Raw genomic sequence first — 25,114 nt, 5'->3', positions numbered from 1 at the left:
GACCTTTTCCACTGTCGCACCACACGCAAAACGGCACATACCTGGTAGACGCCTAAATGTATGCAAGAGGATGATCCTCGTAACGCATTAGCATAATGTTGGTCACGCTTGCCCGCACACTTCAACGGTAAAGGCTTCCATTTCTCTCTCTCTCTCTCACGCTTGGATGAAGGGATTGGAGGGGGGGGAGAAAGGTGGTTGAGGGTGTTGACAAAAGATGGGTGCGTGTGGAATAACGCGTACGGGAGGAATATTTTGTTTCATGTTTGCAGATCATTCTACGTACCGTGAATGTGCTTCACGACCTCGCTCGAAACAGGATAATTCTTGAATTTATTACAATATCAAGCTTACATTTCAATTGCGCTAAATGATTTCAGCGCCTTGAAGTATGTAACTTAAGATATGTTTTTCCTTAAGGATGGTGTGAATGTATCGCTGCCTATGCAATCTTTCAGGCATACATTCAGGCTGGTTTATGATTTTCATTTACAATTCTTTTTTACTTTATGGATGATTTTGCCTTGCCTTTCTGAATATGTAGTTAAATCTTTCTAATAATAATAGTTGCATATATTTAGGGGCAATTATCTAGTATGATTTAAAATCTTTTTAAGGGGCATTATGACACATTTCAGGGCTCAAAATTTCAAACAATCTAAGAAAGTTTCTTCGGTATTATCTCATAAACCTCACAGCTACCAGAACGAATCATTATGATCATCAATCGCATTACTACCTCATCAGCGTGTGCCTCATCACCCGCCTCATTACCAACCGTCATCGTGACGCTGCAAAATGTCGTGCCGTGCATCGATCCGAAGGTCCGATCCATTAGCGCCTGCTGGAGAATGTGCCCAGCTTATTAGACGCTGTTAATTATTAATCATTCCTTTAATTGAATCTTCACCAAACCACATAGACACACACAGAAACATACGCGAGTGAAGGAAGAAAGCACAGCGTACAGGATAAGCATACCAAGCATTCCCTGGATACATCACCCGACCATGCTCTCTCTCTCTCTCTCTCTCTCTCTCTCTCTCACTCTTTCCTGGCGTCTGTTTCAGTATTTATGCACAAAACCTTCCGTTGTTCATCACCTCACACCATCATTTGCTCAACCCATTTCCAATCCGTTCCTCCTTCAAAAACCCAGTTTGGTAAAATCGACAAGCCGAAGCCGAAAAACAACGTCTTGTGGAAAACCACAAACACAGACGGTTCCGGTATGCCTTTGCCCGTGAAGTTTTTGTTCCCATTCCTGCGCTAGAATAAAGCACCAGAAATTAGCTACCTCAGGCTTCAAGCCTGATTGCTTACCGATGATGATGACGGTGATGATGAGGCTGCTGACGGCGATGGTCAAATTTTCCAGTTCATTCGTCTCGTCAGTGCGAAAATGACGCACCATCGCCAAAAACCGTCACGCGGCCTCCATTATCTCGGCGACGGCATAAACTTTGACTTCGGTTTGCCTGCCGGATGTCAAAATCTTCCGGTTTTGGAAGGAAAGGGGGGGAGTAAGAGACCCCCAAGACAGCGGACCGAATCAACGGACGATCAGACCACTAATTTTCCGGCTAATTAATTATTGAATTAATTACCACCACAGATTGACTGGTTTGAAGTCGTTTCCGGGTGATTAAGACGGTACTCACCGACCGGTACGTACCGAAATCGGAAAAGAGGGCACGCAAATTTACTGCTAGCTAGTTTTCAATGATAGTGCAGCCGAACTTTCGGAGACAGAAAACAGGAAAAACAATCCTGTTTTCGCGTGTCAGTTTAAAGGATTAAAACTTTATGATTTAAATCGCTCCAAAAAATGCAATGTTTAAGACTAATTGCACAGCACATTGCTTATTTTTATTTTAAATAGCATTCTTTTAAAGAAGAAGCTTTTTCATTGCGCACTGATCGCTTAAGACTAATACGGCTAAGACAAAATAGCATTGTACATTGCCTGCGTTTAGACTGCCTTTTTCAATTTAACTTGTAGGCTTATTATTTACAGCAATTTCTTTTTTTTCCGGGTTTTCAGACGAATTGCAACAATCATTACATACCTACAGCCGCTTTTTACTCCTTTGTGATTATCTGGGGCGACAAATGTTTGACAAATGTTCTCGAATCTTTTACCCAAAATTCGTTACTATCAAAAGCTATTCCACTGCTTTCAGCTATTAAGATCAAATTTTATTGTCCATTGCATACCTTTAGGAGCTATTTACTTAATTTGAGTTAGCTGGTGTGATTTTTTACTGGGAATTACTCTCAATAAATAAAAGTAATTTCATTATTTTATGTTTTCAAGGCATAAAACACTGCGCATAGCATACATTTAGGGGCTATTTATTTATTTTAAGTCAACTGGTGTGGTATATTACAGCAAATCCTTTGCAATCAAGAACTTATTTATTGCTTTTAGTTGTTAAGTCTTGTTGCATTACCTATTGCATACCTGCAGGCGCAATTAACTTATTTCAATTTAACTGATGTGATATTTTACGGTTAAAATCCCAAAATATAACTGCAAACTTTTTTCATCTGTTTGCAACAGAGACGGCGAATTTATTTTCCTGCATTCCTAGCTACTGTCCTTGCATACGGATAGACAGTTTTGTCGATTGCAATAAATAAGGAACCAGACGCTGTTTTGCTGTTTTCCAAAAAATTAAACAAAAAAAACAAAAAAGAAACGAGAGTTAAAATTACAGTTACAAGCGATGGGATAAATGCAGGGCTTACTTATTGAAAAGACCGAAGTCATCTTTGGTACCGGCAGAACAGTCGTTCCGCTTGTAGTTATAGTAGGAGGAGCAGGCCGTTCCTTCGAAAATGTTCTGCCGATCGAGCGATGCGCGGAAATATTCGACGGCTTTAAAGTGACTGCAGATGAATTGAACTGTGTGTTTGGGTTGATACACATGGAATAAAAACAAGATGGAACAAAATCAATTATCGCCCTTCGGTCCGTGTGCTGCATATTACTTACGGTACGATTTCGTAGTATCGTTGTTCACCAGTGGAAATTCGCATCCCGGCTGCGGACTCGCACCACTGTTCGCGTAGTAATCTTGGTGCCCGAGGTTCATCGTCGTACCGATAATGTTTTTGTCCGTGTGGATCGCCTGCACGAACCGTCCGTCCGTCCGGTCCAACCGTCGATCCGTCGACACCGGGATCGGTTTGGTGAATGCTGGCCCTGCCGGATCTAGCCCAATCACGCTCGGCACCTGGCCGCCCAGATAGGCGCCGGCAATGCCCGAAATGTGCGCACCCATACTGTGTCCGACCAGCGTTACCTGATTGATGCTGAAACCTTTCGTCAGCAGGAACTGCACGAATTTGCCCAAGAAACGGCCCACCTTCGGTGTGTTACGGGCGGCCAAATTGTACTCGACCAGCGCGAGCGGACTCCAGTCCACCGCACAGATGTTGCCACCGATCAGCCGCACATAGTCAGCGACCGTTTGCTTCACCCAGGTCCGGTTCACATTGTCCGTCCAGCCGTGCGTAAGAAACACGATCGGTTTCGATGGGTCCACCTTCTGCGTGATGCGTGGATCGTCTACGTACGCCTGCACGTACTCCGGTCGATTACTAAAGTATCGAGAGGGGGGAGAACGTTAACCGAAAGTGAAGCCGAGGCTGATGGCGACCGGATCGTTACTTACGTCGTTGCACACCAAAACGTTACATCCGTACTGACGTCATTCGTGCCGAACAGTAGCTGGGAGAGTGTGTTGCCAAAGGCACCGATGACGGTACCGACACGATTCGCTAGAAGATCATCCTGGTCCGCTGCTAGCAAAAGGTATACAGAAAGCAACGAGAGAAACGATCAAAACAACTAGTGCAAAATTGGGGGAAAAAAAGGGTTGTGAAATGAAACTGCGATGGTCATTAGATTGCCGTTCGATTGGCAGACAGCAAAGCACCATCAGATGATGGATTTGAATATTGAATACCGTGCACGAGCTCGCGATTTCGTTTTTTGCACATCCGTGTTTTTATACCGGAGATCACAATCGGCCGGTGAGCCTTAAAGTATGCTCAACTCACACACACACACACACGCATCCACCGTGATGCGGGAAAATGCAAACAGAGCTTCAAATTAAACTCACGAGTGTTGGGATATAAAATAACAACAAAAAATGATGAAAAACACACGCAGATAGACTCCCTTTCTATGAAAAAGCAGTAGAGTTGGTTGTAATACGGGTTAGTACAGCACAAAAGAATAATGATGGTCGAAAGCATATTGACTCACTCGCTTCATAGGCACAGTCGGCGTTTTGAATCAAAATATTGAGATTTTTTTTTAAATACTTGTAAAATAGGAGATTGAAAAGGGGTTGAAATAAGAATAGATGAAAACTTTGTTCAAGCTCAACTCTGCATTTTATCATGTTGAACAGGGTCGGCTAAATCGAGGGTTTTTAACTCCTAGTGAATTTCTTAAAATAAACTTCTTACCGATGCTAAGAACATAACAGATGGTAGACAAAACAAAACGTAAGCTTGACAAAAAAATCACTCAATGGAAAGATCCGAAGACTGCAAGTCCGTAAGATGTACATACATACAATTTACCTTAAATTTTGAACTATTCTTCAAGAATTTTTTTTTGGTAATAATTTTAGATTTGGTTTTACCATTAATATAACTCCCATGAAAAGCAATTGTTTTTGACATTTTTAATTTTATTTTAGCAATTTTAAAATTTCTAGGACTTAACCAGATTTTTTTTTTCAACCAAAGACATAGGGTTCCAATGGAGACGCCTAATACTTTATGCAATTCGCTCTGACAATATTTCAAGTTTTAACAAACGAAACCAAATTAAACGTAAGCCAAAAGCAAAAAGAATTGTAACTTTAACTGTACATCAAAAGCTTACTGAATTTGCTAAAACTGTTTAAATTGACCCAAATAATCAAAAAATCGGCACAAAATTCAATTGTCTTCCAAACGTCATTAATTTTAACTTCAAAGGACCCATTCTGAAATACCGGTTAGGAAAGGGAATTAGAATTAAGATTTTTTAAGTTCAATCATTTTAATAAAAGAAACATTATTTTTGGGCTTTTTCCAGACAAATGCCCACTGTGCACAGCGATGGTACGTGCTTGCTGCTTCAGCCACTTGATGATCCATATTGCATAGCAAATACACTTCTTTTAGGAAAATATAAAAAACACACGCTCACCATCATCGTTGAAGTATTGTGATCGATACCTGTTTGCATTTTTTTTGTTATTTTTTTTAACAGTGTCATGCAAACAAAAGGCAAAAATTTAAGAGAGTGAAACAATATTTAAAGGTTAAAGGCTCAAACAAAAATAAAGTAGATGTCCCCTGTTTTTATCAACACTATTCTCCAGACGATTGAAGAAGATAGAGTATGTTGTCCTCAGATGTCAACTTCCACGTGCAAGTTCTCTAGGAAGCTCTGAATCTCCATCCTAGGGTGTAGTTATTTGCAGGCTTGTACCAGCAAACATACTCTCAAACTGAATTAAACAACAGGCTGAGGTTCAGAATGCTAAGGGAAACAGAAGACTTGTATCGAAACTTCATGTTGACCATGTAAAATAGCGATCGATCCTATAGAACAAATAGTGATCTTCAGAGTAAATTTCCTTCGAGTTAATTAGGGTAGCATGTGGCCCTTCTATCCCAAAATTGACTTCTCGGGATCATCTTCCTATATGTAGTATATCCTTCTATATGAAGTATGTCTGGCGAAATAACGCGTTCTTTGACAAATGTTTGGATCCAGTATGAATACTGAATAGCTTCAATTTCAACATGAGCAGAATCTGTTCCTTTTTAAAGCTTGTTTCCTATTGCGCCAGCCATTTGTAGATCTTCTATGCTTTCATGAAGAGACGTCTTTCGCTTCTAAAGCCTACAACTAATTCAAAACTTTCCAGATATGGCGACTTGCTACATAAGACTTCTTGATGGATGGTACCGAATACGATCAATATTCACTAGGACCAATTTAATCACGTCAAGAGTACTCCAGGTCCTTGGACTTCAACATCACAATCATCAATTGCTAAGAACCTGCTCTCTCTCTCTCTTTCTCTCTTTCTCTCTTCTTGGCCTAACTATCTCTTAAGTCATGCCTGCCATTTCTGGCTTTTGGGACTCAATGATACCACGTGGCTGACTGCCCTCACTACGGGGGAACGGTCTGGAAGGGATTTAAACCCCGGTCCTGCCGGAGTAGAGCAGCGTCAGTTTTCAGATCAGTTTTCTCAAAATTGTGCTTTAAAATAAGTGAAATTTAATAAATTAAACAGGTTTGAGATATTCAATAATTTTGATATAAGTTTTTTGCCCCACCCAGTTTATTAAATTATTAAAAAAAATAATAATAATAAGCATCAAAATTATTTTCTGCCAACCGTTTCCATTCCATTGATCGTATTAAAACCTGTAATAACTGTGCAATTGCACCCACTTGCACACCTGTTACGTCCCGCTCGGCACTACTTACACTCATCAAACATCAATCTGACAGTTGACATTTGACGGACGGAAAAAGAGAACTTCAAAACAAAAAACACACTATCATGTCACACACAAGATCTGACAGTTGAAGCGTTTGTTTATGTTTTTCCCTCCTCTCGATGTTCTCTCCTTGCTTGTTGTTATTGACCGGTCTGACAGATGATGGTGCGATACTGAAACTCATCACTTCCTGCTCGAGCACCACGCCTAGCTCCACAAAAAGCGTGTTCCTTGATAAAATAGCTGACCCACGCGGACAAAACTGGCCCCGGTCCTGTGAGAGTAATGAGTAATCCCCCTTTCCCACTCCTCCCACTCTTCTCTGTAATATGCAACCGAGCCGGGTTGAGGATAATCGGACCAGCGCAACACAACGGAGCGCAAAATCAAACAAAACAAAAGACAAACGCTTCGCCGACTTCGACAAAACTTGCCCTCCCGTTGAGGGCTATATCGAGGAATGATGATAAAATTTATGTGCCCTTTCTTTTGGGGTACGCTTCTGTAAAGTTATGCCTGTCTGCCGTCTCTCCCAAAAAAAAAACCTTCCCAACTCTCCTCCCACTAACGGGAGCATACAATGCGAACAATCCATTCGCGTGCTGCTGTTGTAGAATTGGAGCATGAAGAGTAAACAGCAACGGAGCAAAAAAAAGCGCGCGCGCCAACCGAACCGAACAGCTTTACAATCGACAGTTCAATATCGCTTGACCAGTTTGAGTTCCTTTTTTTTATGAGTTGCAGAGTGAGTTGCAGAGTGCTTTTTTGAGGTGCATGTTGCACCATCATTTACTCTGCAACTCACCAAACCACGGGTGCTTCAGTGTGCCTTTACAAAAGCCTCGTAGTCCTACTACTACCGCTACTAGGCGGATCGGCCGTTTTGTTTCCCGGGTTGTTTTTTTTTTGCTCTCCTGGACCCACTGGACCCAATGGCCAGTTGCACAAACGTGGGAAATTTGTTTTTACTCCCTACGGTCATCAAACTTGCCGAGTTTTTCCCACCCACCCGCGTGTGGGTGGGTTTCCATCCAATCCTTCTTCAGGGGAATCATGAACAGAGCAAGAGAGACAGAAGGAGAGAAAAAAATCTCAACCGATGTTAGGCTGTGAGATTTGTTTACTGGCCAATGTTTTTTTTTTTTTTTGTTTAACAAGTATGTACAAGACGCTTTTTGTTGTTGCTTTTCCCCCCATACAGCACAGGAAAAAGTGTTGATTCTGGTGCTGGCATGATCCAAAAGCATGTATTTAACGGAACGTTACACCAGGCTTTTTTAGTAGCTATCATACTTTCTCTCCCTCTCTCTCTCTCTCTCTCTCTCTCTCTCTCTCTCTCATCGCTCTCAGTGTCTAACGAACAGCAAAACAAAAAAGTAGCAGCTGAATGAGACGATACTGATGAAATATTACGATGCAATGAGACCGATCCCTCCCATCCAGACAGAAGCAACGGTGTAGGCGGTACACATTACAGCAGCGAATGCATCACTTCCTGTCTTTTCCATCCATCTTCCTCGTACCATCTTCAAAACTCAATCCAAGACAATCTTCCAACGAATTGTTTCTACTGGTTTGTATGCAATATGCATCAACGAGCGTTTGACGAGGAAAATTCCGCCTATTGTAACCTTTTAACTAAGAATTAATTATTTTCTGTTTTATAAAATGGTAATCCTAATTCAATTCTAAGCCTCCAATAAAAAAAAAACTGCCAAAAATCTATGTAGCACGATAATTTCAAGTGAAGCGCCTGAAGTTATGCACCTACAGTGATGAACAATGCTATAAGACCACATTAATATTTTTTATATCTTCTTTCTTCAATGTAAATAATAGAAATCAAAAACAGATCAATATTTTAACTTAATTTTGATTTTGTTCTAAACAAATGAAACGATTGCTTTAAAATTACAACTCCATAAAGACCAAAAAACTTTACAAAATTATTTTGAAGAAATTAAAAACGCAAGAAAATGATCGCTGTTATTAACAGTGGAAAGAGGAGATACCCAAAATGAAAAGTGTTGATTTCAGAAATATTTTCAGATGTGCCCAAATGTTTTTTAAAGCATTTTTATAAATATTTGACGTTTAAAGGATTATTTTAGCAATTTGTTTTTTTTTATTTTTTTCCAAAGATTATTTGCAGATTTTTTTCAATGACTGCTAACAAATTTTTTTTCAAATTTCAGAAGGAATTTTGTGAAAAGTTAAAAAAACTAAATAGTGAAACACAAAAAAACTAGGCAATTCTTTTTATTCTTGTCAGAACACGGCAGGACCAGCAGGGTTCAAATCCCATCCAGACCGCCTCCCCGCACGTAGGGCTAACTTCTTTACTTCGGGTAAAATTAAGTCACAGAAAGCTTGAAATGGCAGGCCGAGACCACGCAAGGTTGAAGCCAAGGGAAAAGAATAAGAAGAACTTTAGAAAAGTAGTTCCTTTCTACTTTTCATGTAAAGTTGTTTAAAAGTTAATAAAATTCAAGTTTTGAGTTGAAGAGCTCCAGAATTGAAAAATATAAACTAAATTTTCCTAATAATTTTACTAAGAATTCATTCACATTTGCATCAGAGATCGTTTAAAGTGAAGTCGGAACAATATTTTCGATATTTCTGATTTAGCCCCACAAAATGCTGACAGAAAAAAACTATTCGTTAAATGTTGGCGTCATAACATTACTTCAGCGCTGTATTAAAATTAGATCTTATGGTCTGATTGTTTTATTTTTTGTGCAACAATGTAAATTACAAATGAGAACAAAACACATCCCAATCACTTCTCTCTTACATCACTAAAAGAAGGACTTCGTGATTAGATTGTATGACAAAGAAAAACGTTCCGAATAATTATTTCTTAAAATTTAACATTTAGCTTGTAAAAATCACTGAATATCACATAATGCGGATCATTCAACCACATACACAATTATTCAATTAACAAATTAGAAACAAGCACTTAGAAAATAATTAAATTCTTCGTGCATCTATGCAAAGCAACGGATCGTATTTATACATTAAAGCGCCTCAAGTTATGAAAAATGGTTATTTTTTCTCAGTAACTGATGATAGTGTGCGTGTGTTTGTCCAACCACAATAAGCTGCATTTCTGACATGCATGCCCAAAGGCATGCAATTTAGGATGCATTTTTTGGTTTGTTTTTTCTCACGTTCCTTAGAAAATTATTCAAGGATCTGAAAGTGCAAAATTATTCCACAAAATTGATGCGCATTATGGGAATCTTCTTGTGAAACAAAATGGTTCCATGGAAAGTTGTTTCCATAAGGAAAAAAATATAATAAAAAAATATCTTAACTCCCAGATCCCAGATCAAGTTCTAAATTGAACATGCATAAACATTACACACCGGTCCTGTAACGAACAAGAAATATCAAACTGCACCTACACTTTAAGCATGTTGATGGACGTTGCATTACAGTCTTGTCCAGTCCACAGGACTTCACTTTGATAGAAGTGGTCAGAAACCAATGTGCACCAGTACACCTTCACACCGGTACGGTGGTGATTGATTGAAGGAGCCAGATAACAACCACAACCACTACCAACGAATCCTTACACGAGTCGCGACTGAGTGAAGAGAACAGACAAAAAAAAAGAGAGAAAATTATGAATCTTCAGCCAGCCGTGGTACGCGTACGCGGTGCTGTATAGATACCCCGGAATTGCTGCAAAACGCAACACGACTCCGTAGGCCCATTTTCGCCAAACTCCGCGTAACGTAACGCTTCACTTCCGATGTTCCGACCCGTTTTCAGTGGGAAATGAGGCAAGAAAGAATTCGAGCGCATTACGCACGATGGTAAACTCTCTATTTTTCCACCTCACCACCATCTGGTGGCGTTACACACACACACACACCGGGTTTTGATAGATGCTTCTTGCACGTGATTGTTGGCTCATCATAATTTCTGGCTCTCGGAACACCGAAACGAGCGGGAAACAAAACCCGGAACGAACGATTTGCAAACCCCGTTAACCCCAAGCCGATAGATAGAGCAAGTTGCTAAAAATAAAAAAAGGCGTAAACCTTTGGTTTTCTTTTCCGAGATCGAAACCAACTCACACCACGGTCGTGGTGGTGGTCTCGGCAACTCGCACCTCAGCTCCCCTTAACCGTCCCAAGCCTGGTAATCTATTTGTTTGCGCTACAATTTACGGCTGGCTTCATTTGAATTTAATAAATCAAAAATATTACCCTCGGCGGTATGATTAATCTGCCACGCCCAACGTGCCGACCCGGTGGGGATATTGTCTGGCACCCGAGGCACCCTCTACCTGCCGCGTCCCCATATCGTCGAGTGCCCATCCGAAAGGAGTGCCGTTCGCCCGTCCAAAAGAGTCGGCCCCACGGTGCGGCCAGTCCATCATGTGCCAGGCGCTACCTGCGGAAGTGCTGAAGCAATTTTCACTTGCATCTTCCGGTAGGACTACACGTAGGACATTCGAAGCTGGGGAGTGGGTGGGGGCACAGCAAGAACGGGGCTTGTCTGCCATTGCTAGAGCTACTATTATCGCCGGATGAGCACCGCTCGCACGCTCATGTACCGAACCGGCCCGGCGATGAAATAGCGATGAGTGGTGCAATAAAACAAGAAGTACAAAACATCCTCCCCCCCCCCCACCCCCTTAATCACCTTTCTCACCCCACAAGCAAGACGAGTCCGAAACAAGCGCCACTACATCCTCTTACACACCTCTTAAAGGTATTCGCCTCACGTTTCCGTACACACACACACACGCACCGCATCCGATCTTATCTCGAACGTTGAGCGTCTTCGATCCACCATAATGTCTGTATGTGTGTGTGTGAGTGTCTGACTCTATGTGTCTGTGTGGTATCATTTTAGCTCATCTAACTAAATGGTTCGCTTCGTTCTAACTACACTTTTCTTATCTGATTGCCCGCCGACTTAAAGCACGGATTAATGTATGCAATCTGCATTACATTTTTGCTCCGCCACAAACAAAAAACGAAAAGCTCCGTCTCGCTTTTTTTTCGGTCCTTTTTTCCACTGTTTAAGCAGTAGTTTGTAAATATTTTTAGACGAAACCGAAAAACCCGTATCCGGACGATTCACAAAATAGCTTTGATTTTTTTTTTTCGCCCAAAATTAGCTATGTACAAAATAAAACTCTTCACGAAAAGTTATATTTTTTGATACACTTAATTACGATGTGAATGTTACCCATTATGAACCCGGTAAAAGCGGTTTGTGGAAGAGCTAACACGAACGCGAGATGGACGAGCTAGCGTACGTTAAATAAAAGCACTGTCACATCTAACGCCCTGCGACCGGTCACGCTTCTAGACGCGAAGTCCCACATCCCGCGGACCGTGCCGGGCATCCATCATTTCCAAATCTTCCGAGCGAAATTAACGAGCGAAAAAAAACCGGTAACAGTCGGTACAGATCAATGCGGTCAGGCGAAAGAATTTAACAAGCAATCATTCGGCTGCGAAAGCTCGTCGCCTACAAGCAACGCACACATACACAGGGCGAGCGAAAATAAATAAAATAATACCAGTCGGCTGCCTATGGCACACTGTGGCGAATGGTATCGTGGACCGACAAGCGTTTTAATCCTTAATGTAACACGCAGTTAAATAAAACTGTCGGTAGGGCGTCCATCAAACGACTTTTCGTCTGCGACTCAACGATCACAGCCTAATAATCCTGCCTTACACACACACACACACACACACACACATTCGTGTTTCGGGAGATCGTGATGTGTGTCTGTATGTGTAGTACACTCACAGGAACGATGGATGAATATAATTTTTTTTTTAAAAAAAACCCTAGTCCGTGTCTTTCCAATCCGTGCCGGAGATGGATGGACAGATACGTACCACAAGCAAAACGCTACCGAACACTGACGACCCTGACATTCCACGAGTCAAACGCGGAAGCAAAAAGGAAATATTTTAAAATGAGTAAACGAGTAAGATGTGGTTTCATGTTTCGGAATGTTAATTCGTTTTTCCATCACGAGTTTGCTCCGGAAGCCACACACACACACACTCACGCGTAGGACCGGTTAAAGTCACCAGCATTTTTCTCGCTATTGATAATTCTTTTGATGGTGCAGCTTGTCGCTAGTAGTGGGAGAAGGTTTACTTACTCAGAAATGGAAGTAAATCATCCTGCCGTGCACTGAAATCCGTCATCGAGTCTGACGAGAAGTTCTGTAATGGGAATTTTAAAAAAGAAAACGGAAAAAAATCGTAATTTTTTATCATTTTATTTAGTGTTTTTTTTTCGCTTTTGTAAATTGTTTTAAAAAATTGTAAAAATATTTCACTGCTTTTTTCAAGCGTAACGGGACAGTATTTATCTTCGTAAAATATTTCAGAAACCGAAAACTACCAAAACTCAATTAAATTTTTACTTTGTTGTACTAATTGCATAACTCTCGGCGCAAAAAGGAATACCCCATTGGAATGCCTTTTGCATTTTCCAAACAGCTCTTTAATAAAAAACAATGTTCAAATTTCAATAATGCTGCATTTCGTTCTGCGAATTGCCTTACTTCAGGCGTATTTTGTTTAAAATTTACAAGAGCCGATCTACAACGACCTCTTTCTAGTTTAATATTTCGCTACATTTTTATGCATATCTGAACAATTTTAAGATTCTGAAAATGAAACATCATTTTCATAAAATATCAAAATAACAAAAAAGTTACAGTGTTGTCCTACGACTTGCCTAACACTAGGCGCAAAGCATGCCTAATATTGAGGGAATAGCATGAAGAGCGCTTTCTGCTCAGATTTTTCTTTTGCTCTTTTTTCCATAATCTACACAAGGTTCAACTACTTACGTAAAAATGTTTTTAACTACCAAATTAATTGTAACTACAACGCAATAACCGTAATAGAAATAAACACTTTGATCGATTTTGTAGATGAATGCTTTAAATTTTAAGCAACAATTATCTATCTACATTGTTCCTATGATGCATCAACATTGTTTCACTTGTAAAACTGTACTTGGAGGAAAAAAATAATAGTATTGTAATTTATACAACAATATAGAAATTCAAGAGAAAAAAATGTTCCAAAAATATTGTATTGTGCATCATTTGTTTTGAATTTTTTTTTTACTCTTAAACATGCATCTCAAGTAAAAGTAAAGTAATTTCAAATAAAACCTTATCTTGAAATTTTAGTGCTGCATTTTGCATACCGCTAGGCGCACTTCTTTCTTAATGTTACAAAAAACCGATTAAAAGCATTTTTCCAGTGCGTATTTTGCCCACTGTTTTCTCTCATCTCAACACTACCGACACACTGTCAACTCCTGCTTTGGCAAACACTAATTTAACGGCCATCAGGTTGTACTCCCACCTAATAGACGACAACGATAATCCATAAATGCAAAAACACAACACAACAAAAAGAAAAACAAGTGAAAGAAAACTATGTATCGGAATGGGTACCGTTCACACTACAAAATGTTCCCGCCCGTGGGCATTGGCACAGTAAGAATGATCGGACAACTCTTTTGTCCGGGCGCGCTTTTTAATAATAAACGGATTATTATATGAACCGCTTTACACAAGCGCCGGCACCAACCGTGAGGGGCGAGCAAAAAATGCCAACAGTAACGTAAAAGACAAGAAAAACCGAAAACACACACACACACAGTAAAAGATTATCCCTTTAGCCCCTTCTCCAGTGCCGCTCTTTCTCCAGCCAAGCGTTCAACGAGAAACCGAACTCGGACAGGGAAGGATTTGCTGGAGAAAACTTCACGAATTTATGAGACAGCAGCCAGCACACCCAGCGTCTAGCGCGAGGATTTAGTCCTTCTCCCACCCACCCAACAGGTTCCCAACAGCTTCTGCCATCGTTCACGCTAAATGATATATTAGGATGACAATGGACAATATTATCTTAGATTCTTGCTGCACCTTTCGGCTACCCGCTTGGGTAGGTGTCCGGTGTGTGCCCGAGAGCGGTGTGCCAAAGACTGGCCGAATGAAAAATGCTGCTGAGATGAAGCGTGAGCAGCGACCGGTTCGCCACCCCCCGGGGCAGCTAATAGAAAGAACATCTTCACGGTGAAATTCTGCCCGCCCGGAACCGTTGAGCAAAACGGGAAGCTCAGTTATGTGCGACGTGGATGGGTGCAGTAAGCTCGACAGCGAGCGAGACGGGAACGGGAAATAGAAAATAATCGCCCAGCTGTGTGCTGACGTCCAAGAATAAGGGGATATGTCCTTTTGCTTGCCCTTCCCTCGACTCCCTACTCGCTACTCCCCGACACCCTCGCTTCCATTTTGCGGTAAGAATCACCCGGAGGAAATGACATTTTCGTTCTGCAATTCCCACGCCACTGGTAGCGTATGAACCGAGCTCGCCAGCAACAGAGCAGCCGGCGGTGGAAATGATGAGCGATGGCAATGATTCAAGATTCGACACGAAGCCATTTCTCACCGCACACGCCCGGAGTTTTCCGTGTGTCGCTATGCTTCCCAGGCGAACAAATTCAATCTTGGAAACCTGTTGAGCTGATGCATTGAGCGTTCCTTTACGGCGGAAGGCAACACGAAAATCGAAAAGACAATCCTGGGACTGGGTGGAATTTCATCGAAATTATGGATTGGCTATTAAGGTTGGGGTGGGACAAAAAAAAAGCAGAAAACCATGTGCGAACCTTCCATTACAACAGTTTGTAAAATGAAGAAATATTGTCCTCATTTTATCCTGCTGCTGCCTGTTTTTTTGCCTTCGCTCCCTACAAAACAGAATAAAGGAGCAAAGTCTTTGAGGGCTAGGCACCAATCAAATTAACACTCACACTCTGGATGGGTGAAGTACAGACTGGGAGAGTTGAATAAATCGTTCAATTTCCGTTCCGTTTCCGTCACACCGGAAAGTGGGTTTTGCTTCGTTGAAGGTAAGCAATCGCCAAGTCGCAACAATTGTCTACGCTAGTTTTGACCCAGCTACCGTTTTCGTTGCGTAATGAAACGTGGAAAGGGAGGAAAAGCGAATACTTCAAATCTACTTATTTGTATGCCAAAATACAAATAGCATACATTTAGGGGTGCATTTTTTAAAAGCTTCTTCTTAATCTTTACGTGTCGGGCCCGCTTTAAGATTCAAATTTAATTAATTGTAGCGCCTATCTGTATGCAATTAACATGAACAATCAAATTTAAAATTGATGAAGCTACGGACACTGATACAAATCCTATAGCCGCACTTCGATTTGTAATGCAAATTGTGAGATAAGAAAAAAATGTAATGAAAATAATTTTTTTAAGTAAATAGGATACTTGCAGTCTTCCAGGTTTCATGAAAACTATGTGAACTGTTCCCCCAAAAGCTGCATTTTACGTGTGTTGATGATAAATTTTATCTCAGTACACCCTAGGCAGCTCATGCCCACAATCAAGCAAATTATCTTATCCTTGCCCGGCTCAATGGCACCACAAGCTTTACTCATCTTCACATTGTTCCTAAACCGGCCAAAGCTGTGCTTTCAAGCTCATGTATGTAGTATTTTATTTGTTTTTGTACTCAGACTCAGCTTGTACTCATAAAAATAGAAGCTCGCTGCATCTCGTTGTTTCAACTTCTTCCACCAAATTTGGTCTTTAAAGTAATCTTTAAAAAGTTTTTCCAAGCCTCAGATTAAAATCATTGTTCAGACCCATATTGTTGAAATAATTAGAAAATATTATTGACAACACAGTAGACAAACGTAATTCTTGAGAAGTTATTCTATGAAGGTCATTATATGCCTTCATGTGCGCTTTGACTATCCTTATTTTCATCATATGAGAGTACAACTCCAACGGAAATAAAAGCATTTAAAAAAATGTTTGCAACATCAAATAGCTAGTAAACTAGAGTGTGCAACAAAATATATTATGACTGCAGAATTCTTCTTCTTCTTCCTTGGCACTACAACCTCGAGAGGTCTCGGCCTGCCATTTCTGGCTTTCTGTGACTTAGTTTTACCCGTAGTAAAGCAGTCAGCCTTACGTACGGGGAGGCGGTCTGGATAGGATTTGAACCCCGGCCCTGCCGTGTGAAGACCGGCGCCGCTGTCGCCTCGGCCACCGGACCGCCCCATGACTGCAGAATAGGACCCCAAGGCTACCTTGCTACGGCTAAAATCTAGTCACAAAAAGCCAAAAATTGCAGGCCGAGACCTATCTAGGTTGCAGTGCAAAAGGAAGAAAAAGAACGCATGAGTAGGTGCAACCGAGACTTCATTTCACTGCGTACGATGCAATCTGCATTAAATCTTAGTGCTGTCAGATCGAGCATATATTGTCACTTTAGAAACCTACTGAATTTCATGAAAATTCATATTAAAAAGTCAGAATTCCAAAAACCAACAAAAGCAGCTAAAATGAGGAGAAGATATGTTCTATACTACAATGCACTAGTGTAAAAATTTAAACTGCTGCTATAGGAAGAGCTATCAGTGTGCAGCGCCTAAACGTATGCAATTCAATGTGCTCATTACGCACGGTAAATTATTTTTCCAACTTTTCTGCATACAATTATCAATTCTTACACTGCAGTAAGCCAAGTTTTTAGCTAAAAATGAAATCCATCGACTATTTCTGTAACTAATAATCTCCAAAACACTGCTGTGAGGTTACAGCGCACATAACTCTAACGATCAAAACACACTTTACAACCGGTCGCATCAACCGTTGGCTGATTGCATTGGGGGTACGGAGTTGTGCTGGCCCCCACAGCCACCCGTACACCGAGCAACAGAGTGAAGGCGAAACAAAAATCCAAATCATCCGCTCCACCATTCGTACGGTTTCATCAATCCACTTAGGATGCCATTCCAGCTAATCCCGCACAACTGCACACACGGGCTGGCATACTCTGCTGCCCATTCAGCGCATCGTTTGCTCATCTACCTGAGCACAAAATCGACCCCACCTTGCAACCTGCTCACGGACAACACTTCATAGAGTAACCTGTCCAATAAAGCCACTCGAGAATCAATCATGCAAACATATTCAATAAGTTACCTAACTTTATTACATTCCACCTGGTACCACCGGCGGGACCGGCGGTCGATGCTGGGATGCTGGCCCAGTTTTCCCGTGCTGTGTTTTCTTTTCTACCACTGCTGCAAAGCACGACAGCAGGTGCAGTTCTTGAGAAAACTCCTCCACATCCACCAGGCCCACCACCGGCAAGATTCAATCTGTCTTCCTCGTGGCGTGTCCGTGGCGCAATCCTGTTTAAGAAAATTTCATATTGTTTTCCCTTTTTTCGCTTTCCAACCCAGTCCCACCCAGCCCAGATTATCCGCTGCATGCTTCCGCCGTCCAGGACCGGTACGCTTTTGATGTGATGCGTTGTTGCTTTCGCCTTCCGCAGGCGAATTTTGTAGTGTTGCAACATCGGTACGGGCTGAGTGCCGGTGTGTGCCGCATTGAATGCAAAATGCCGAAAGAATCCCGACCAAATAACACTGGCACTCAGCAGCCAGCAAGACTAAAGAAAAACTCACCCACCCACAAAAACACAATCCTTCTTTTCCTGGCGTCCGGATGTGCGGGTGTTGGAGACTCTACTAAAGAAGCGAGAGAGGGAAAAACACAAGGCTCTGAGCAAAGGTTCGGGCGGGTGAAACACATAAAATGAAATACGAATGCAGTGTATCCGATTTTACCACGGCCAACGCACGCGAGTAACATCAACAGATATGTACATTCACAGAGCCAGCTCACCAAGCGTATTACAGCAACGCGAAGAAGCCGACAGAAAAGCACTACAAGTTCTTAATACAGTAAAGCAATTCTTCGCCCAGTCTTCGGTACCGACGGTAAGAAGGAAGTCGTTTCACTGGAAAAAAAAAAACATCCCAGAACATGAAACGATTCACACACATACAAACACAAAAGTGGTGTCTGGGAGCTTTCTTCAGCAAGGTTTTTTCGCTGGCAGATGACAACTGGGCGAAATTCCTGGCCGATACTTGTCCTCGGTGCAGCATCAAGCTGCTGCTTCTGGGTTCTACCACCATACACCGTGGAGTCATCGTGTGAAGCGTTCGAGTATAAAAATTTAATATATTGTTGGAGCAAACGGAGCGCTGATTTCCGGTGGGTGATATGGTATCTTGCTGCATCTCCGACAGGGTCAGACCACTTTGCGTCCTTAACCACAAAGCAATATGGAAAACATGTTGCGATATGTTCTAACGAGAAGTCTTACGAATTGAGTGGAATGCCAAACTAGTGAGGGTTAATTTCTGCATGTCTGCACTTACGTGTAGTTTTGTGCCATTGGCTTCTCACTAAGATTTTATGAAACTTCGTGCGTTACTAGAACTTTTAGGGTCGAAGAATATTAATCACTAACATTGCCAGTGACGATCGGTAAGGTTAGATAGCACAAATGATCGCGAGGAGAACAAGATGGTCCCAGAAAGGTGTAAAGGTCTGAGTGAGATCGATGTTGAAAGAACAGAAGAACTAAATTCATCAGCAATAGTTCAACTTCATAACAAAATTTTGTTTTCGGGGAGGGTTAACAGTAAACATATGAGTATTCACGACCAAGCTTTCTAGGCTTACTAGAAATGATAATGACCAATCAGAATCCAGTCAGGAAAGAGGTGAATATTACATCCCAGACTCTTTAGTCTAGCGACCAAGTGACATTCACACTTCAGAACCGGGATTCAAATCCCACCCATGGGCCGGTCTCCTATAGTGAGGGCTGACTATCCAACTATGCGTTATCAATAAGCCTAGAAGGTGAGAAATGGCAGGCATGAGCTAAGAAATCATTAGGCCAACAAATAAGACTCTTTGGTCTACTCTCAGGATCAGTTTCGACACGATAAAGGCTAGCCTCTACAATCTGACTCTTAAGAGATCATTCCAAGGCTCTGAGGAGGAGGCTTCGGGGACCATCTTCTCTAAGTCAACCCAGAGTCCTGGCATAGAGTTCACTGGCAAGGCTCTCCATTTGGATAAGAGCTCTCCTTATCTTACAAGCACTAATATATGCATAGATAGATGATGCGTAGATAGATGATTGTATCTTTGCAATTGTCCAAAATTTCAACTTTGTTGGTCAGCATCGACAACAACATAGGTGTTGAGGCTATCACAGTTCATGTCGTGACAGAAGAAGCTAGGCCTCTAAGGAAAATTTGTAGCTCCTGTGCTACTTACGATTTCTGGACATGGAATTCGACAACCTTATCTTAGCGTCATTCGTGCGAAAAGTACTAAAATCTCGTTTCTTTAAAAGGACAGCGGAGGACTTTTGTGGGGCGAATTAGACACGCCAGCCTGGTCATGGAGATCTGGTGACTGGTCATGTCATTAGTATGGCACTAGAAGGTCCTGAACTCGTAAAGCCTATTTAATCCCGACCACCTGTCCTCAAGGACACATGAAACATGGTAAAACCTAACTGAGATCTGAGAAACTCCGTTGATGCGTCCGCCAGAAAAGCTTTGACATATAAATATTGACTTCACTAAATGGATGAAGAGAGTTACAACATCGATATCTTGATTAATTAATTGATACGAGAAGGAATATTTCCCGAGATCATCAAGTAGTTTCGTTGATGACAGACACCAGAGCCTTGCAATGATATAGTTACAAAATTATTTGGTCATAGTGTAATGTCCAACTCTGTCTAAATTTTGACCAGGAACATGAATTAGGACAGAAAATCGTAGAACTCAGAAATTGTTTATTCTATTACGGAGCTTTGATCCCATTCTAAAGGTACAAAGATCTCACTAGAAGCATTTCATACGAAAATTACTTTTTGTAATACAAGTTGCATAAATTTAGGGGACATTTTTTAATTTTTTTATCACATGAACAGAATTATTTGAGTGTGCGACATTGGAGAGAGAGAGAACTCCAGAGCACTCGAATCAAAACCGAAATCTATTGTATGCTTAAATTTTCCTTTCTTCCCCTCCTCAACCATACCGATGCATCCCTCTCTCCTCCCAAACCCCCCTTCCCCTGATGTTCCCAATGCCCTGTACTTACCGAGCCAAATCCAAAATCGAACGGTGCGGCACCAACGGGCGCTGCCAGTGCGGCAACCAGCAACACTGCCAACCCGACCGGCATCCACCGGGCGACATGTGTGACGGGAAAAATGAAAAATTCCTCCCTTCGTGGTAGTGACGATGGTGGCGATAGGAGTAGAAAAAAGGAAAACAAACGGAAGAATGCTGTTAGTGTTGGCTGGATACGGCGCATCGGCCCCGTAAAGGGCCCCGCCGGTGATTTATGCAAAAATTTTGCTAACCGGCGCCAAATCAAATTCACCCTTTCGTGCTTCAATGCTGGTGTAGTGTGTGAGTGTTAAGAAAGGATATGAGGAAGTGGTGTTGTGGTACCGTGATAGTACGCCATCAGAACGTTAGAATCGAGTCCAACGCCCCATCCAAGAGACACACATATACAGACACTTCCTTACAGCCTTCGTGTACACCCACACCACTGCATACTGTGCTACTGTACTACTTACCTCCTATTCGTAAAGGATGTCATCCCTAGCTAGGTTTGTGTGTGACGTTAGGTTCCTGAAGTACACGCGACGACTCCTAGCGTTTCGGCGGACTGATGCTTCCTCCGCGTTTAATTGTCTGATTGGTGCTTTTCAATCGCTCTGCTAGACGCACTACCCTCCGATGGCCTCAGACCACCACCAGTAATTTACGTCCAAACGTCAAGATTCTATCAACACTATTTCTATACTGACACTGTGCACTGTTCTCACAGGATTCTATTCCTATCACTTTCTCTGGCACGACTTCTGATGTAACTGCTCTGTATGCGTTCAACACACCCGCTGGTTCGATTGGTTCGACTTGTGATGCTTATCACCGACAAACCAATTGCGTAGCAAGTAGCGACGAACGTCGATCAGTATATCTGCGAAAGAAAGTTACCAGACCAACAAAGACCAGAAAAAAAGAAAACTATTAGCCAAAGGCCTTCCATGCTACTATTAGAACTCTCACAAAAGCAGAGTCGTTACGTGTTGCGCGCTCCAATACTTCAAGGTTCTACCAAGAATTGTTGGAAAATCTTGGAATTCGCAACAACAGCTTTGATCCAGCTGAAAGGTCAACTTCCAGGTGTTCTATCCCCAAAACGCGCCTCAAATCACGTAACGAGTGCTTTTGCGTAATCACTAACCACTGCTTTTGAGGGGCAAGAAACCGATTCCCGGACCGCTCCCGAAACTGTGAATGAACGGCCGAATGGTGGCGAACGCTCTTTTTAATACGAGAAGCCAATCCAGTTAATCAATCGCGATTGTTGTGTTTGTCCGCCGGTCATTACCTTCCTACCGGTGTTGTCCTCGGCCAACCCGGATCGGTACCAATAAATGAATCTTATCGATCAGAGTTTTTGGCACGTTTCGGTGTCACAAGTTGACACCTATTTTTTTTTTTACCAGCCCCATTTTCATTTTTGGGCGGTCCTGCAACTGTATCAACAGACCGCGCTCGGTTGGGAATGTATTTAGCGCCTGCTGCCTAGCGCATTTCGCTCGAAAACAACAGAACTAGAACAAGGCAACAGATTGTACGCAAAGATGGACCGGCGGTGTTGAAGACTCGTTGTTTGTACAGCGCTCGTACGTATTTTGGGCCGTACGAGACAGGTAGCAGAACAACAGTTCGCATTCTGGAGCCCGAAAAATTCTAGCAAATTCTGGTGTCCTTCCCAACTGGAGGTTACTGTTGTTTCTTGGGTGACGAATTGACATCGTCTCATCGTCGCGTAATAGAGCGATCATTCTCGAAATCTCCGGAGCTTTCTCCTACTGTCCGAGCGCCATTGGGGCATCACAAATCTTGACCACCCTTCTAAGATCTTTCCCAAACCTGACCCCGAAACCCGCTTTCCGGCAGATCGTTTAGCATGTTCGCCAATAACTTTGAGCTGCCACACTTTGCAGTAGCATCGCTAGTTTGATGTTTGATTGTAGACACTCCATCTCGCCTCATTCCGGGTTGCGATTGTGCGTCGTCCAAGTTTGATCGGATGCTGATGGATCGTTTTACACGCACACACACACACACACACATACACACGCGTCTCAAGACTTTCTCTTGAGTACGCACGCACGCGGGCAAAGCCGCCCAGACAAGCGCCATTAATTTGAGCAACATTAACTTGACACACATAACGGCGGCGCTCGGTATTTAAATCATCCAGTTTTTGTGTGTTATTTGTCCAACGGTTTGTTGTTGTCGTCGTTGGGGGCGATAAACTTGTAACACACACACACACACACACGCACACGCCGCAATGTGCAGCATGTTGTGACCGCGCCAGGGCACAGTGACATACTTTCGTGCAGTTATCTTTCGATTAACACCTTCACCTTCGGCGCGTTTTTAATGTGAGTGAGGGCCGCACCCGTGAACTTGATCTTCACCACGCAGCTCACCTGTGCACGGTGGCGGGTTGCATCGCCATCAACACCCCCGCTCTTATCTTACGCACCTGACAGCCTCTCCCTATCGGACTGCTTTTGTTTCCCGTGTGGTGTGCAGACACGCCAGCTCCAACGGCACGTGCTAGAACTGTCAGTTTAGAGCTTGCTACACCCGTCACCCGCCGTACACTCGCTAGAACGCGCAACGTTACGCCACTGACTCGCAACAGTCAACTGGCCGGGCCCAGCCCAGCGCTGGACAGCTGGACATCGGGAGACTGGAGACATCTCCCAAACACCTGCTGTCCGTTACCTCTGTGCCGTGCACACCGTGTGCCTACAGCATCATTGTCGCCCGGAAGCGACGCGTTGGTTTATTTTGTTTTCCCCCCTGCTTTTATCTTTATCACTTTCTCTGGCTACCCTTTCCGACTAGCCCAGCCACCAGCATCCATGGGGAACCTACCCATCCTACCGATGGCAGTTCTTTACCCTATCGCCAGGTCTGCCCCCCGAAAAGAAACAACAACAACAACAAAAACTGTTGTCCGAAAACAACAACAAAAAGCACGCACACACACACCGATCAACCAAGCAGCAGTAAAAAAACAGGCTAACAGGTTTTCGTCTCTACGGGGCCGGGCGGGAATGGCGGGATCTTTCACTAGCGGGATCGCTGGATTTCGGTGAACGATGGCCGGCGACACGAGCGGCTTTCTGTTAATGACAGTAAGCAAACGAAACCGAATGGTCGACACTTTCCACGGACCGCCAGGAAGTCCATCGCGGGAGGTGGTGAAGATGCCTTTTTGTTGTTTAATTTCTCTTTCATCGCGTCGCGTTTTACTTTCGTTTGCCGGCATCCGGACGCACGGTGCGAGTCGGTGCGGTCATCGTTGGCTGGACTCCCAGCTCACCGATCGTGGTATTTGCAGCTGAAGGAGCCCGTGGGATACGCTTTACCCTGTTACAGTTCCCCTATTGCGGCGGTACTTACCGAGTCTCTTTGTTTGGTGTTGCAAGGAACTTCCGAGACTTCCTCGACTCGTGGCAGCTTGATCTGCACGTCTAGAGCGCCGAGCGCTTTCTGAACTCTCGATCGCCGGTACGGTCACCGGTATATATCTAGTCTAGCCCGCTGGTCCAGGCACTGCGTTCTATTTCGCACATCGTCTTCCTTCTTCTTCTCCAGCATTTTGCGGTACTTACGAGCGCAAGTAATCTGCGCGAATGAAAAAAAAAGTGCGTAAAAGGAAGCGATAAGCTCGTAGCACATAAAACTTGCCCAACCTGCTTCAGCCCCAGAATATCCCGATTGTCTGACCATTCCCGCGCGAACGGGTCAACGACACACGTACCGAGCATCGTTCCCCCCCAAGCCACGGTGCGAGCCATGCAAAAGCTGCCAAGTCATGTACGGCCAGCCATTTATCTCACCATCCATTCCGTACTCCTGAAGGATACCTTCCCAACGCTTCGGCTGTACTGTTGGATTAGACATTCCAGGGACACATAGTAACCTTATTTGGGCCCATCCCCAAAACCGGACACTGCGGGAAAGATGCGCTCCTGCGTTGACATTGAACTCTACCGCGAGAGAAGTTCCTGGTCGCATCCCGGGCATGGTTCGTTTGCATCGATTCTAGAGAGTTCCGATAATAGTTATCATAATATCGAGGCCGTTTCAACGCGCGCTGGGGCGCTGATAAATCGAACCAATGAGCTTGTTGACAACCCGCCCCATACCTCTACAGCAACTACTAAAATCAATCAACTTTAAATGGCTATAAGGAAGTGTGGGCAAGAATTTATTGAAATTGCAAAAATAACTTGATTTACGTACTTGCCCGCAATCATATCTCTCTATCTCTCAAGGTGTTCGTTGTTTTTTCCTCTCCCTCTCTCGCATTTAAAAGATTCTTCAGAAGGCCCGTACATGTACGACAAGGTCATCCTCCGGCAGAGCTCTCTCGCCTCAACCTCAACAAACGCCAACACCGGTGCACGGCTAATTGCATAACTCTCGGGGGATCATTTACGCCTGTTAATGTGGTGCAATTTAGTTCTTAACTGCTTACACTACTAAACGACATCTTGCGAATGAAGTAATGTGGCGGTGTTTTTGA

At 43.0% G+C, this 25,114-nt stretch overlaps 1 protein-coding gene across 4 annotated transcripts; it reads right to left on the bottom strand.

The window, feature by feature from the left end:
- Positions 1-2,541: 2,541 nt before the first annotated feature.
- LOC118507860 (phospholipase A1) lies at positions 2,542-24,073 on the bottom strand. 4 transcript variants are annotated; one of them, XM_036047066.1, is made up of 8 exons: positions 23,986-24,073; positions 21,063-21,469; positions 20,576-20,702; positions 12,680-12,743; positions 3,681-3,810; positions 2,999-3,606; positions 2,752-2,908; positions 2,542-2,662 (listed from the first exon to the last, which is right to left on the bottom strand). In XM_036047066.1, the coding sequence occupies exons 2-8, from the start codon at positions 21,083-21,085 to the stop codon at positions 2,575-2,577; spliced, it is 1,197 nt and encodes a 398-aa protein (XP_035902959.1). In that variant the 5' UTR covers positions 21,086-21,469; positions 23,986-24,073; the 3' UTR covers positions 2,542-2,574. The 4 variants fall into 4 exon arrangements, with proteins under 4 accessions (XP_035902959.1, XP_035902949.1, XP_035902975.1 ...); XM_036047056.1 differs by lacking the exon at positions 23,986-24,073 and adding an exon at positions 21,737-21,862; XM_036047082.1 differs by lacking the exon at positions 23,986-24,073 and adding an exon at positions 21,737-21,862 and having other exon boundaries at positions 3,681-3,807.
- Between the last annotated feature and the right edge of the window lie 1,041 nt (positions 24,074-25,114).

Source organism: Anopheles stephensi, chromosome X, assembly GCF_013141755.1.
Source record: "Anopheles stephensi strain Indian chromosome X, UCI_ANSTEP_V1.0, whole genome shotgun sequence".
NCBI classification, from domain to species: domain Eukaryota; kingdom Metazoa; phylum Arthropoda; class Insecta; order Diptera; family Culicidae; genus Anopheles; species Anopheles stephensi.
This window is presented reverse-complemented; position numbering and strand designations above follow the sequence as displayed.